The sequence below is a fragment of the Scomber japonicus genome, chromosome 14 (genome assembly GCF_027409825.1).
Source record: "Scomber japonicus isolate fScoJap1 chromosome 14, fScoJap1.pri, whole genome shotgun sequence".
In the NCBI taxonomy this organism is placed as follows: domain Eukaryota; kingdom Metazoa; phylum Chordata; class Actinopteri; order Scombriformes; family Scombridae; genus Scomber; species Scomber japonicus.
This window is the reverse complement of record NC_070591.1, coordinates 18,124,912-18,140,157: the sequence shown is the minus strand read 5'-3', so window position 1 is coordinate 18,140,157 and position 15,246 is coordinate 18,124,912. Positions and strand designations below refer to the sequence as shown.

At 40.3% G+C, this 15,246-nt stretch overlaps 2 protein-coding genes across 2 annotated transcripts; both read left to right on the top strand.

Moving 5' to 3' along the window:
- Positions 1-380: 380 nt before the first annotated feature.
- Positions 381-5,914, top strand: LOC128372524 (cone cGMP-specific 3',5'-cyclic phosphodiesterase subunit alpha'-like). Its single transcript, XM_053332618.1, has 22 exons — positions 381-848; positions 1,117-1,269; positions 1,691-1,780; positions 1,890-2,030; positions 2,146-2,220; positions 2,323-2,387; positions 2,512-2,578; positions 2,690-2,737; positions 2,889-3,038; positions 3,310-3,453; positions 3,550-3,615; positions 3,724-3,870; positions 4,000-4,107; positions 4,204-4,313; positions 4,396-4,483; positions 4,633-4,733; positions 4,878-4,985; positions 5,080-5,143; positions 5,230-5,304; positions 5,396-5,479; positions 5,627-5,777; positions 5,874-5,914. The coding sequence occupies exons 1-22, from the start codon at positions 381-383 to the stop codon at positions 5,912-5,914; spliced, it is 2,544 nt and encodes an 847-aa protein (XP_053188593.1).
- A 4,964-nt stretch (positions 5,915-10,878) lies between these two features.
- On the top strand, positions 10,879-15,037 carry LOC128373158 (leucine-rich glioma-inactivated protein 1-like). Its single transcript, XM_053333434.1, has 8 exons — positions 10,879-11,111; positions 11,283-11,354; positions 11,935-12,006; positions 12,097-12,168; positions 13,035-13,106; positions 13,541-13,710; positions 13,801-13,965; positions 14,099-15,037. The coding sequence occupies exons 1-8, from the start codon at positions 10,915-10,917 to the stop codon at positions 14,914-14,916; spliced, it is 1,638 nt and encodes a 545-aa protein (XP_053189409.1). The 5' UTR covers positions 10,879-10,914; the 3' UTR covers positions 14,917-15,037.
- The last annotated feature ends 209 nt before the right edge of the window (positions 15,038-15,246 follow it).

Genomic DNA, 15,246 nt, shown 5'->3' with positions numbered 1-15,246 from the left:
ATAGTGTAGGTCATACTGTTGTGCCATAATACAGCTTTACATCTTTAACTGTGATGAGATTAGCCCACTAAAATGACAAGTAGCTGGATTTACAAGTTAAGAAAGCTCAGAGGCTTTATGACTCTTGCGTCACAGTAAGTAGTGCCCCCTTGGATCCCCTTACCAAGTAAGCCACTCACTACCTTCTGTTCTCGGGGGGAGACAGTTGAACCTGCAGCTTTGATCCTGTGTGCACAGAGGAGTTTTGGAGATGCCTCAATAGGGACTGCATTGCAACATCTTCTGAAGGCCACTTTCACTGCTCTGCTCTCCATCCATCTATCCCACTAGGAACATCTCTGCACAGCTTCAGAAGGGAACTTCATCCAAACTTGGACAAAATGGCAGACAAAGACACTGTAGAAAAGTTCCTCGACAACAACCCCCAGTTTGCTAAGGAGTACTATGAAAAGAAAGTCAAGGCAGATGTGATCACTGCTGCCTTCAACAACCAGGTCCAGGTTAAAGAACCAGCCTCTTACAAGGATGTCACTGCCATCCAGGAGGCTGAGTTCATATTCGAGCTCCTTAAGGAGATGCAAGGCAACAACCCGATGGAAAAAGCCCTGCATAAAATTCTCCAGAGAATTGCCCTGTTCATCCAGGCTGATCGTTGCAGCTACTTCAGCTACAGGTCTCGTAATGGAATACCTGAGCTGAACACCGTCCTCTTTGATGTGACGCACAATTCTCCGTATGACAGAAATATAGTGAACCCCAATTTAGAGATTGTTTTTCCCACTGACATGGGAATTGTTGGATATACGGCACACTCCAAGAAGTCTCTGAACATTGCTGATGTGAAGAAGGTGAGCAAATGAAAAATATTAAGTGCACCATACATTTTTGTAAGGGAACAAACTTATGAAAAAAGGCTATCATGCTAATTAAAGAAAACATAGAATATGGCTGTGAGTTTGTCACCCATTAAACTGCAGTTTTATACAGAGATCAAATAATCTGCATTAATTGTAATTTCTGTTGTTGTGATGCCACAGCATGCATGTATGACTTTTACATGGATCATGTTGGTATATTGTCACATAACCATTAATCACTCTCCTGTGTTATTTTCAGGATTCTCACTTCAGTGACTTTGTGGATAAACAGACCAAATATACCACTAAATGCATGCTCACTGCTCCCCTTATGAGTGGAAAGGAACCCATTGGTGTCATTATGGCACTCAACAAACAGGGTGCTGATCAATTCTCAAAGGGGGATCAGGAGGTGAGTGTACAGGATGTTCATTTTTAATAACAGAGTATTCATAGGTGTTATATAGTGTGTTTCCCAGAATGACTCACAAAAGACAAAATCAAACAGGTTGAACTTGGCTGGGCTGAGAACCTGAAAGTATGCCACTGAGGCTGCAGGGTGTTACTGCATGTGTTGAAGTAGACATACACAAATCCAGTATGAATCTGACACTAATTTTGACTTGCAAGTTAAAATGGCCCACCAACTTCCTGTCTTTGACCTGTATATTTAGAAGCTACACTTGGTACTATGGGTCACCCTTATGACAGCTCAACTTTTAATCCAGTTAGGGAGGGGAGGCTCAGACATTTTTTCTGTCTTGTATTTATGACCTCTTTGTGAAACTTGAGATCATCCAAGTGACTGTGAAGATGTGTCTTTGTCATTGCAGCTTTTTAGTAAATATGTGAACTTTGCCATGATCGTGGCTCTCCATGCCCACACTGCTAACATGTGGGATGTAGAGTCCAGGAGAAGCCAGGTAAAATTTCTACTACCTTCTTTAAAATAGATTTATTTTTTATTTTTACAGCTACATTAAAATAATTAATGCAATAAGTCATAATTAAAAATTATTTTCCTTGCCATAGGTTTTGCTGTGGTCAGCCAGCAAAGTTTTTGAGGAGTTGACAGATATTGAGAGGCAATTTCACAAAGCCTTATACACAGTGAGGATATATCTCAAGTGTGAGAGATACTCTGTGGGACTCCTGGACATGACCAAAGAAAAGGTGCGTTGAAAAAAATAGTACTGAGAGTACTGGCAGTGCTTGGTTTGAAAGATTATGACATTTAAATTAATTATATAATGCAGTGCATACCAACATGAGACTTTTTCTTCGCCAGGAATTCTTTGATGAGTGGTCAATCAAACTAGGAGAACAGGAGCCATACAAGGGCCCAAAGACACCTGATGGCAGAGTAAGTCCAATGTTTGTTTGTTACTGTAACATTATTCTTATCCACCAATATGTGAACATTTTAAAAATATCCAAAAACCTTCTTTTTGTCTTAAACTTTCAGGAAATCAACTTTTATAAGATTATTGACTACTTGCTTGAAGACAAAGAGGAGATTAAAGTTATCCCGTAAGTATCCCGATGTTCTGTAACACTTGTATCTGGCCTTTGTGCAGTTTTATTTGCATATTTTATAAGATTAATTTGTAGGCCAATCAGACGTGCAGTTACTCACTCTTCACTGAACTCACAGCGGCCCTCCTGCAGACCACTGGGCTCTGGTCAGCGGACTCCCTTCATATGTGGCTGAGAATGGATTTGTAAGCTCAACTTTTGTTTGCTAAAAGTTCAGACTATTTCAAGTTCAATAAGTAGTGCCATTGATCTGCTGCTCTTAAAACACATGTACTAACTTTTTTTATGTCTCCTAGATCTGTAATATGATGAATGCTGCAGGAGATGATTATTTTACATTTCAGGTGAGACAATCAGTGATATTCAGTGACTACTGACCACACAGCAATCAGTTCAATTTACTCTGTTGTTTTTTGTTTTTTACAGCTTGGCAAACATTACTGTGACTGTTAATGACTGAGATCATCTTGATTTTCAATTTGATTCATTTGACAGAAAGAAGCAGTGGATGAGACTGGATGGATGATTAAGAATGTCCTCTCCCTCCCTATCGTCAACAAAAAGGAAGAAATTGTTGGTGTTGCCACTTTCTTCAACAAAAAAGATGGCAAACCATTCGATGAGAATGATGAACAAATCGCAGAAGTATGCAGAACTGTCTCTATCAAGCTCTTGTTTATCTTGTTTTACACCCAGTGTGCTTTTATATTACATTTAATTCTATAATTTCTAAAAACAAGCAAACAAGCAAAAAACATATGTCATGTGTTTAATTCACAACAACTTAAGTAAACTAGTTATAGTCCTTATTTTATTTATTTAGCTGTTTCTATAATTGAATTTAAAAGATAGCTTATGTTGAAGAATTGACTTATAATTATGTAATAATTGAAATTTTCTTTGTCTTTTTCACCAGGCTCTAACTCAGTTCCTTGGCTGGTCCACTCTTAATAGCGACACATATGACAATCTCAACAGGACAGAGTGGCGCAAAGAGATTTCTCAGGAAATGCTCATGTACCAGACAAAGGCCACACCAAAAGAAGTGCAGACCATTCTGGTAAGCTGCCCCAGTTCACTCGAATTATTTTAACAAGACTGAAAACAGATCAGTAGATCACGCTCCATTTAAACTGCCCTTCCCCTCCTTCCTAAGAACACTGAAGAGAAGTTTGGATCTGCACCAGAGGACTGTGACCAGAAGGAGATGTACAAATTGCTGGTGAGCAGTGTGATGTGTCAGTGATGTGTGGCATTTCTTTTAGACTACAGCACTCCTCATGACCTTTGTGTGATGCCATCATGATTTGTTTGTGCTTCCCACGTACAGAGAACCAGCATCCCTGAAGCCAAGAATGTGGAGCTGTTAGAGTTCCGCTTCAGCGACTTCCCCTTGTCAGAGTTTGAACTCATCAAGTGTGGCATCCGCTGCTTCTTTGAGCTGGGGGTGGTAGAGAAGTTCAAAGTCCCAGCAGAGGTATGATATAGTCTTGAAACCTGCCTCTGAAACACACCTCTTAAACTGCTATTTTTGTTTGTATGTGTTGTGAGGTTGTTTTTGGCTGAACTGAGGTGTTGTATTTGTTTTTCCTCTTCTGTCATGCAGATCCTGACAAGATGGATGTACACCGTTTGCAGGGGATACCGTGACATCACCTACCACAACTGGAGGCACGGCTTCAATGTTGGACAAACCATGTTCACTCTGCTGCTAGTGAGTCAGACCTCTGTTACTAATATTCCTCTAATAAAAGATTCCTCGCTTTACTGTTTGTTATAAGGCAGGGTTGTCTTATCTACTCCTCAACAGACAGGTAAACTGAAGAAGTATTACTCTGATCTTGAGGCCTTTGCCATGGTTGCTGCTGGATTCTGTCATGATATTGACCACAGAGGAACCAATAATCTCTATCAGACAAAGTAAGACTCCAGTGGGTTATTTTCAGGCATACAATGACAAAGAATTATTGAGAAGCTGAATTTTTTCCCTGCACTCTTTTAGGAGTTTATCCCCACTGGCAAAACTGCACAGCACCTCAATTATGGAGCGACATCATCTTGAGTACAGTAAGACACTGATGGAGGATGAGGTGGGTCCTTACAGTATATGTTCACATTTATGTGTTGAAGTAGTTGTGCTTTGAAATAAACAAACTTTGTGTCCAGTCAGACTTTTTGGGAGGGTTAACCCTTAAATCTTGCCTGGTGTCTAACCTCATTCTTATGATGTTGTTCACAGAACCTGAACATCTTCCAAAACCTTCAGAAGCGTCAGTTTGAGACAGTGCAGCACTTGTTTGAAATTTGCATAATTGCCACTGATCTCGCACTCTATTTCAAGTAAGGAATATCAGATGTTTTGTTCCTCTGAGAGTATGTTATGTCCTACTGTTGACATTAGTGGTATTTAACAATTTTAGTGACTTTTAACAGACTTTGAGGACTTTTGGAAAGATCTGATACAGCAGCTTTCATGTTTTTCAGGAAGCGAACAATGTTCCAAAAAATTGTGGAATCTGTAGAGGGTATACCTGAGGAGAAAGAGAAGATCAACTACATCTCCAACAATGCAACCAGGAAGGAAATTATCATGTAAATACTTTGATCATATCTAGACTGTCTATTCCATGTTGATGCAATAGCTGTCATTCACAAATGTGCTTTATTGTTGTTGTATTTTCTGCAGGGCAATGATGATGACAGCTTGTGACCTGTCAGCCATTACAAAGCCATGGGAGGTTCAGAGCAAGGTGTGTTAAATTCTTTGGACTTTCTACACTGAAACATAATAACAAGGCACAGGTTCTCATTGCTCTACTGGTGATGTTGGTCCTAGGTTGCTCTGATGGTGGCAGCAGAGTTTTGGGAGCAGGGAGACCTGGAAAGGACAGTTCTTGAGCAGCAGCCTATTGTAAGAGCTTTGAAAGATCTTCATTCTGTTTCCTGTCTACTGTATGCTGTCAAAATGTCAAAATAATCATCCACTGCTTCTTCCTCTTTAGCCAATGATGGATAGAAATCATGCTGATGAGCTACCCAAGATGCAGTGTGGTTTCATCGATTTTGTGTGCTCCTTTGTGTACAAGGTACCTTCATATATAATTAAAAGATTATTGAGTGTTTATAGATACAAATCTGTTCAATTTATATAAGTATGAATATTTTATGTTGCTTTTTGTCCAAAGAAATTCCTCGTGCAGCCTCCATCTCTCCTTCTTGTTGTTCACTTGCAGGAGTTTTCTCGCTTCCACACTGAGATCACCCCGATGTTTGATGGGTTGAACATTAACAGGGGAGAGTGGAGAGCTCTTGCAGATGTCCATGAAGCCAAGATGAAGGCTATTGAAGATGAGAAGAAAAAGCTGGAAGGTGGAGGTCAGCAAGGTGAGTGTTGAAATCCAGCACCTTGTCTCACCACCGGCTGCTCATTGCACATTTAGATCGGTACCCTTCTCTAACTGTCATTTGTTCCTTTTGCAGATGATGATGGCAAGAAGTCAAAGACATGTGTTATCTGCTAGAAGCATTTATGAATGTTTGTCGGGATGTGTATTTGTACAGTGTGAGTTTGTACATGTAAGAAAGGTTTGCAGGGAAAGGCTTTCAGATGAAGGAATGTGCAAAATTCCTTAACTATTATTTGTATATACTGAAATATTTAGTGCTTCTGATACAGATTTATATATTATATACTATTATATACCACTTGTATATAGTAGTATGAAAAGAAATCATTTTAAATTTCTCTCGTAAACACTAAAACCTCAAAAGAATTGAGCTTTCAATCGTGAAGAATCCATATCTGTACTTTATTATAAATGTTTATGCCAAATATAGTATACGAATATTTAGCTCTCTTACTCTGGCTTTGGACACAATGAGATTAAATCAAAATGTAAATAGAAGTATATGGCTGCATATATGATGCAGTTGAAACTGTTATATATACAGTATGTATTTTTGGTATATAAATAATATAATAAAATGCTCTCATTTTGTAGATAAGGAGCTTAAAATGTTGAATTGCTTTTTTGTTTTTGCAATTAGTACTTTCAAAATTTCAAGCATATGTCCCTGGCAAAGGGGGGAGAGATGTAAGAAGATTTTACTGAATTGGATTTGGTTATAAGCCTGTTGGAGCCCCATGGCTTTTCTTTTTAAGTCTCTTGCTTACATAAAGTAAAAATACTGCCGTCTTGCTCAAATCAGCATGCGCAGACTACATGTGACGTTACAAGACAGGAGGGTGTCGTGGAAAAACTGTGCAGCATGAAGAGCTTGAAGACACAATATACAACTATACTGGAGTTGTTTGAGTTTGAAACAACACACCAATTAGGCAATTTGCTGTGATTTTGAAAGAGCTCAAATGTTAAGATTTGTTTTTTCCAAACCCTGTCTCATAGATTTTTCAAAATAGAGCTTGTGACATGGGTAGCACTTAAGGCAGGATATTGTCAGATTTGATTGTATTTCATTTTCTAATGCAAGTGTTTGCTTACTAATAAAGGTCAAGACCAATAATATCACAAATCACAAATTGACCTCTAGGGCCTTTACAGTCTGTGCAATATACTCTGTCAGATTCTGTCATGATACTGACCACAGAGGAACCAACCTAACAACTTTGAAACTCAGCAAATTCAACCTTTGCAATCAAACTTCACTCTATTGTGCTTGAAATATAAGCAATTTTATGTGCAATCATGTATAAGGCATCAAAAATGTCAATAAAGTTTATTTTCAAATCATGCCGGCTTTCTACATAATAAGTGCATTTTAGCCAAACTGCACATCAGAAAATTGGAACAAGGGCACAAAGGATATAGTCATTTTGTGCCTCATTTCAGCTGCAGCCTCAATGATCTCATGCAGGCACACTCATATCACTGCTGCCCTGCTGCTTCTTCTACTGTCAAAATCAGTACTCAATAAGCCCCAACACTTATAACCTTAAGAAAAGCTCATTTTTAATTTTTAGTTTTTCAGTGATTCACAGGATCTATAAGAGTTACAAATTACTTTTAATAGTCCAATATAGACTAATATCTTTAAGAGGAAGTGTTTACGGTCTGCCATGAGTGATCATCCCTTTTAATATGATTGGCTCTGGCAGGCGACTGACAGGTGGTGTGCAAGCTTCAAAGTTCATATAAGAACCAGAGAGCATCTCAGTTACAAAAGCCCAATGCTCACGTCACAGGAGGTAAGCCAGCTTTGTGAACTGACAGGACACCTTAAGTGAGCATGCAGGTCTAGAGGTTAAACAGCAAAACAAGACTGATTGTGACATTTCTTATGTCAAACCACATAAGAGAAGTGGTTACATAGTGGTTACAATCCATAACATATTTTAATACTAAGAAAAAGACAAGGAAATAAAAATGGAAAAAAGAAAACAAAGATTTTAAGATAAACCTTTATTGGACTGTATTTTTAAAAACCTACTATAAATTAGTCATTTAAAAAAAATTGTGTTTGTTACAGGGGAACCAGAAAAGAAGTACAACAAAGAGCTGTCTATAAATCTATCGGCCTCTGACCTGTCAGCAGCCTTTATTCACTCTACACTTCCCTCTAGTGGGGAGGTTAGCCTATCAGGGCTTCACAGTTTTTACAACATCTACAGTCTATCCAAAATGTAATGTTTGCATAGGAGAAAATGTTAGATAAATATTGCTATTATTATGTTTGATATGACACTTAAGAAAGCACCGCCTAAACTCTGTTGGGACTGTTAGACTTGTATGAACTTCCGCTTATTAGGATTGGAAAAGTACAGAAATGTAGTTGATAGTGATTTTAATTATGCAGCCCATACATCAATGGAGAGAGTAGACAGGAGTCCAGGACGTCTTGTATTGAAAAGGTTTATTTACTTCATGAAGGAGAAGTGAATGAATGATCAGTACACATTATGTTCTGATGCTTCCTTCAATTCTGAAGTTTTTCTCCTCTGGGGATAGACTTTAAACCACACAGATAATGCCCAAGGTTGAGCCATGCCCATATATGGGCAGATCCAACACATCTACAATATACAGAATTTAGTCTACTGGTCTATAGACAAAACATTGCTTAGACCTCACTCAGGACCTTTGTCCTACATCCAACTACTATATCTATATCAAACCTCTGACTCTAGTTGCCTCTGCCCCATTCAGGGAAAGCAGTCAAACACATATCTGACCTCGGCTGCTATAGCAACACTATCAGAATGCCTCCTGTTTTCCCCAAAAGGAGCAGACTCACTGCTTACCACTATCTCAAGGGGAGACAGTGTCTGAACCTATCATTTGGTGAGGCCTTGCTATGACCACAAAGCCTAGTTTGATCCAGTGCATATTAATGATGGAAAATTCCCTAACAGTAGTCTTCCCACAAACCCAGCTGGTGTTTCCTGTTATTTAATCTTGATACTATGTCGTAAATTATAGTAGCATTGTATTATCAAAGGGACGCCTGTCACAGCTTCATTCATGTAATAAGACTATAAAAGAACTATCGCTTCATGTATTTAGTCAGACAACTCTGTACCACTGTGTATGACTTGTCTCCTTGCTGCAAGACGAATAAACACTCAAAACTTCAGTGACTCTGTGCCAGTTACGAAAATTCTCTCAAAGAGAATTTTTGTAACAGAAAAACACATTTGTTTTTAATGCTATATTTATTTTAGATTTAGAGCTATTTTAATGATGTAAATTTGTTACTATCATAATTGGTATCAATTGTTAATTACAGAAGGCAAATAACACAGATGCTCCAAGTCCATCAAAAGTTTGATAGTTTCAATAGCAGTGGACAACACTGCAGTCAGATAGTTGCTGGACAGTGTCTGTTCTATTCTGGTGATGAATGATGACATTTATGAAGCAGAGACAGCATCCTTATCATCTTGCAGCATAACAATAATATCCAGTGTTCGCCATTTAGTCCAACAGCTGCTTGTGGAAAAAATGAAGACATTTTTTGCTTTCTGTCCCTTCAGGCTTCTACATGTCCATATTGAATATGTCCTCTCAGAAGTACAGAAACATATTTAATAGTCTCTCTCACAGTAACAGCTTTATTCTCTAAAACAGTACAGCAGCATACCACAAAACTGCTTCCAGAGTATGATCTTGATCCTCCCCCTGATTTCATTTATACAGGCTCAATTATATTATCACAGTAAACAGACATTGGATATCAAATGGTCTAATCACATCAGAATCAGAGCAACTGGAGGTCCAGAGCAGCATGTTTTTATTTAGAGACCTTTTTTAAACAACCCCCCCCCCCCCCCCCCCCCTGCACATGTTTCTTCCTAGAAGAGTCTGGCACATGCAGGCCTGGCTGGCGAAGAGAGTAAACATATTAATCTTACAACTCAGGAGGAAATTAGATGGTGACCATATAGGGCTGCTTCCAAAAGGTCTGGCTACTCATAGTCATGTCTGGCACAAAAAGAAAAGACCAGAACTGCAGTAAAACAGTGTTGGTAATGTTTTTAGCAATAAAATACCAACTAATGAAAGGCTTTTTAAAATGTGGCTTTGTGGAGTGAAATAAACATGACATCATGCAGAAAAGGAGCATGGGAGCAACTCTTAACCTGTCCTTTGTTTGTGAGGGGATGTAGGGGGATGGGTTTATTTCACTGAAGCAGACCAGCTGTCAGTATGACAGGAGGGCTTCCCCACGCCCCTCCACAACAGGGCAGTCACATTTTGCGCCCATCAGTTGCCATAGAAACCACGCACAAACTAGGAAACAAACGCCAAATGTGCAAAAACAAACAAACAAACAAAAAACCCTATGACAAACAAAAAGAGCTGTACGTGAGCAATACATTCAGGTTATAGGATGTTGACTGTCAAGTGGGCCATACTGGGCCAACATTACAGCTATATTTTCATGATGACAATTCATTTTCACCGGGTTTCCCTGCCGCTTCCCGCATAGAAAGCCGGTGTGCGTCTGCGCCACAGGCAGCAATCCGCTGGCTCATGTCAAGGCTTCTTTTTTTCTTCAGCTGATTCACGAAAAATTACACAATTCCGTCGCCTATTGGCTGCAATCCGCCAGAAGCTTTTGCACGGAGAGTGTGGCGTTTGCTGAAATCATAGGCGTGGTTTTGGATGGAGATGCTCCGTCTGCTCCCGCTGGGATCTCCACCTGCCCTCACACGGCGTCTGTCACCACGCCAGCTGGTATTTTTCTGAGCTTGAGCCACCACAGCGTGCGTTTGATTACATTTATACTGGTCAGAGAGGATAGCCTATAGGTTTTTTTCCGGGGGTGTACGCGTAATTACAGCGCCGTGGACGTAGGCTACGGGGCGCCTGGATTACAGTCTATGCTCCAGAGCGGCGGTGGTGGCGCACAGAACTTGGCGAAGATAAACAAGAGCGGACAGCGCATCGTTTGGCCTCCAGGCAATAGCACCAGCAGCAGAGCGAAAGGAATCACAGCGGTGACCCTGGTTCATGTGTAGGGCTGTTCGACGCACAGGTCGTGCCCGCGGCGGTTCGCAAGGATGGAAAATACATGCAAGATGCCTAAAAGATTGCCGTGGCTTGGCGTACTTGTGTTGGCGTCTGTTTTGCTTGTAGTGGACAGCAAGAGAGCCAGGCAGCCTCGCTGTCCCTCATCATGTACATGTACCAAAGACAACGCGCTGTGCGAAAGCGCAGGACTGATCCCTCGCAGCTTTCCCACTGATGTCATATCACTGTAAGTCATATTGATCGTTGTTTATAACGAAACCTCTGCCCGTGCTTGCCATGACAGGTTTACCAATGTAAGCCCTGGTCTGTAGTCGTGAATGTGCTGCTGCTATATGAAACAGTCTGTGCTTTAAGGATTAACAGTGTGAATAGTGTCTGCTGTATTTTTCTTCCACAGATCTTTCGTCAAGTCTGATTTCACTGAAATCCCAAAGGAAAGCTTCATCCACACGCCTGCCCTGCATCTCATGTGAGAAATCTCTCTTGAGCTGTTTGTCTTTGTTACATGCTGTTAGTCCCCAGTGAAGTGATCAACGCCATGTTTAATGCTGAAGACATTCTCGCCTTTACTGATGCTACACATGAGAATCTAATGTATAGCGTGGCTGTGTGTATTGTGTTGAGGAGCTTAAACAATGTCAATTAAGGAGGAAATGACTTCCAAACATGCCTTTCATTTAATGTTAGAATTTTCTGTCTACTGAGTGTTGCCCCATAATGTATCTGTGTGTATTGGAGGTCTGGTCTGGTATCAGACTAATGGGGAATCCCTCATCTTGAAGAGGGAATTCCCTTCACTCCTGTCTCATGAGGTATTGACTGAGTCACCATGTCCTTCAAAACAAACATGTAAGACTCCAAATGGAGCATTGATCCTTGTATTTGATGTATTTGGGTGACTGTTACAGGAGAAAAGAGTGGGTTTACTATTGAGATCCAATTTTTAGAGTATACAGCTGCATATGTGGGAGGACAGCTTGTTATTATCCAATTTGTGATCCTGAACAGTAATATAATAATAATATTATAAGTCAGATCTCTCTGTGCAGCCTCTTCACAGCCAACAACCTGGAATCTATAAACGAAGATGCTTTTCTTGGTCTTCCTCATCTGGAGTATCTGTGAGTAGACAACACAAATGTACTTCATATTCTGTTTCTAAAAGCCAACTTTCCTCTTTCCTCATGCGTTTATTTGAAACCTTTTTACAGATTCATCGAAAACAACCAAATCAAATCGATATCACCGCATGCTTTCCGTGGACTGAAAACCTTAGTGCATCTGTGAGTATATAATTCTGCAGGAAACATAGCACCATACAAATTACTAGGATGTAATACTGATTATCTTTCTGTAGGTGAGAAAATATGAAGAGATGTGTTTGTTATTTCTATCAGTTGAACATGTTGCAATTTGTCTGTAGGTGCAGGGAAGCAATGTTTTAATGAAAAGTTGACAAAGTTTATTACACAACACTCATTGACATCGACATTTGCTCTAAGCAGCAGTTAATAGAATTATAAAGAAAGTCCTTCCACTTTCACAATCCAACTTAATAACATTTTGAAGCTGAACACAGATTTAGTAAGATAAGTAAATACATTGTCTTAAATCCTACATTGTGCTGGGTGGGAGGATCAACCAAGATCAAATTACCCATATCCATTTCATTTAGACAGAGTAAAATAAGTTGAGGTAGTCTCACTTGGTTGGCAAAGACCAAGATGTCAAACATGAAGTCAAGTGTTATAAGATTGAATTCAGCTCTACAAAAACCTTCTTAACAATGAAAGCTACTTTCCCCCCTCTTTTTGTTACAGAGAAAGCCATAACATAGCTGACAAAGCACCTCTAAAAATAGCTTAATATTTCCTCAAACTCACAATAAGCAATGTTCCTGCCTTCAGTCTCCAGGGAGGCAATAAACTCTGTAACAGATATCCGTATCTTAAACTGAAAGGAAACACTGCATAACCACATCCACTTTTAGGTTTTGTGAAGTGCTGCCTTCCCCTCACAACATAACACAAACAGTTGAATATGTGTATCATTTGCATTTAGTAACATAAACAGGGAAGGATAGTAGAGGTTAAAGTCGAATATCTGATGAGTTGTCACAGTGTGGCTGCCATTTTTCCCTCTTTTCCAGGAGTCTGGCTTATAATAATCTTGAGACTCTGCCCAAAGATTTGTTTAAGGGTCTTGAGGCCTTGACCAAAGTGTAAGTATGAATTTTATTCTTACATAATAAAAAAAGATGAATTATATTGTGTTACATAATGTATAATTGAGCTTTTATGAACAATGAGCCCAGTCTATATATAGGTTGCTGCATCATTATTCTACTTCAGCCAAGGCTCGAAAAGTGTGTGGGCAGCTGGCGCATATAACCCCATTAAAATTACATGTGAGGAATGCAGTGAGGAAGAGCGATATGCAATTTATTACCCTCTGAAGATGTTCAGCTCTCCTTTACCATCCCTCTTGGAATTAATGAGAGCAGAGTGTGAGCCTGAGAGGGCCAGAGTGCAAACCCAGAAATTATACTTCAGTGACGGCAGAGTTAGAGAATGAAAATGCATTCTGAAAGCTAAGACCATTGTTGTCAGGCTTTTGAGGATTTGGAGGCTAGTTTGGTGGTTTCTCTGCCTTCAGTGACCTGAGAGGGAACCAGTTCATTTGTGACTGTAAGCTGAAGTGGCTGGTTGAGTGGATTTACAGTACCAATGCAACCGTGGACCAGATTTACTGTAAAGGCCCAACCTCACAGCTGGACAAGAAAATCAATGATCTGGTGCCACAGTCCTTCGATTGCATCACCACAGGTGGAGTAAAGACACTTGACACCATTATCACAAATTTCTCATGATTGGCTTTTTAATGTTATTTAAAGTGTGTTTTTGTTTCTCTCACAGAGTTTGCTTCCTATCAGTCCCTGAAGTTCGAATCCATATCTGTGGAAGCATTTTCCTTTGGGAGTGACCAGTATGTGGTGTTTGCTCAGCCATTCATTGGGAAATGCAGCTTTCTGGAGTGGGATCATGTGGAGATGGTCTTCAGAAACTTTGACGATATTGACAGTAAGTAAAAGTAATTTCAGTATTTTGTAATGTCATTGTGAATGAGCTATATAAGTTTAAAAGAGAGGGAAGGTGAAGTTGGCAAAGTAGTCACTAGATGGAGATGTGAAGATCCTTTCTTTCTCTTCACCAGGCACATCCACAGTGATCTGCAAACCTCTGGTGATTGATAACCAGCTCTTTATCATTGTGGCTCAGCTGTTTGGTGGCTCACACATCTATAAGCGTGACACTTCTGCCAACAAATTCATTAAGCTCCAGGGTATTGACATTCTCACAATCCGCAAACCAAACGATGTTGAAACTTTCCGCATTGATGGTGAATCCTTCTTCGTGATGGCGGACAGCTCCAAGGCTGGTTCCACCACCATCTACAAGTGGAACGGGAATGGTTTCTACTCTCACCAGTCACTCCACCCGTGGTACAGGGACACAGACGTTGAGTACATGGAGATCTCCTCCAAACCTCACCTGATCCTTTCCAGCAGCTCCCAGAGGCCTGTCATCTACCAATGGAACAAAAGCACCAAGAAGTTTGACCGACGCACGGACATCCCGGAGATGGAGGATGTCTATGCCGTGAAGCATTTCCAGGTCAAATCTGACCTCTACATCTGTCTGACCCGCTTCATTGGCGACTCCAAAGTGATGCGCTGGGATGGGGCCCTCTTTCGAGAGATGCAGACCATGCCCTCTCGTGGCTCCATGGTTTTCCAGCCCTTCCCTGTGGGCAACTGGCAGTACGCCATTCTGGGCAGCGATTACTCTTTCACCCAGGTGTACCGCTGGGATGCCAAGAAGGGTGAGTTTGTCCACTTCCAGGAGCTGAACATCCAGGCACCAAGGGCCTTCTCTCCAGTCTCCATAGATAATCGGCAGTTCCTGCTGGCCTCCAGTTTCAAAGGGAAAACTCAGATTTATGAGCACCTGGTTATTGATCTGAGCAACTGAAAGATTGTTTTCTTGACTAGGATTTCCATTATTTGAGTGTTTTTTGGTGTTTGAAATTGGTTGTTGCAACAGGTACGGTGCTGAACACTGAGAGGGATTATCAGTTGATCCTAACTTGAGAAAGGCAGACATTTCTCTTATTTATTTTTAAAATCTTCCATTGAAATCAGTGCATGATAAACTTGAAAAGATAGAGGCTTGTATCTCAACCGAATGTATTTGGCTGAGATGCACACTGAGTTCAGTGCATGCATCTCAAGTTAGGATTAGACCCAGTATGCTGCCAAGATATTAATGCATGACCAGGGCCTCAGAAAGGCCATCTCATCC

Bases quoted from the DNA above. Each gene is read 5' to 3' on its own strand.
- LOC128372524 (XM_053332618.1), top strand. From the start codon at position 381: ATGGCAGACAAAGACACTGTAGAAAAGTTCCTCGACAACAACCCCCAG. The intron at 849-1,116 runs GTGAGCAAATGA...TGTTATTTTCAG, and splicing joins ACATTGCTGATGTGAAGAAG to GATTCTCACTTCAGTGACTT. The intron at 4,986-5,079 runs GTAAATACTTTG...TATTTTCTGCAG, and splicing joins ACCAGGAAGGAAATTATCAT to GGCAATGATGATGACAGCTT.
- LOC128373158 (XM_053333434.1), top strand. From the start codon at position 10,915: ATGGAAAATACATGCAAGATGCCTAAAAGATTGCCGTGGCTTGGCGTA. The intron at 11,112-11,282 runs GTAAGTCATATT...TTTCTTCCACAG, and splicing joins CCCACTGATGTCATATCACT to ATCTTTCGTCAAGTCTGATT. The intron at 12,169-13,034 runs GTGAGTATATAA...CCTCTTTTCCAG, and splicing joins CTGAAAACCTTAGTGCATCT to GAGTCTGGCTTATAATAATC.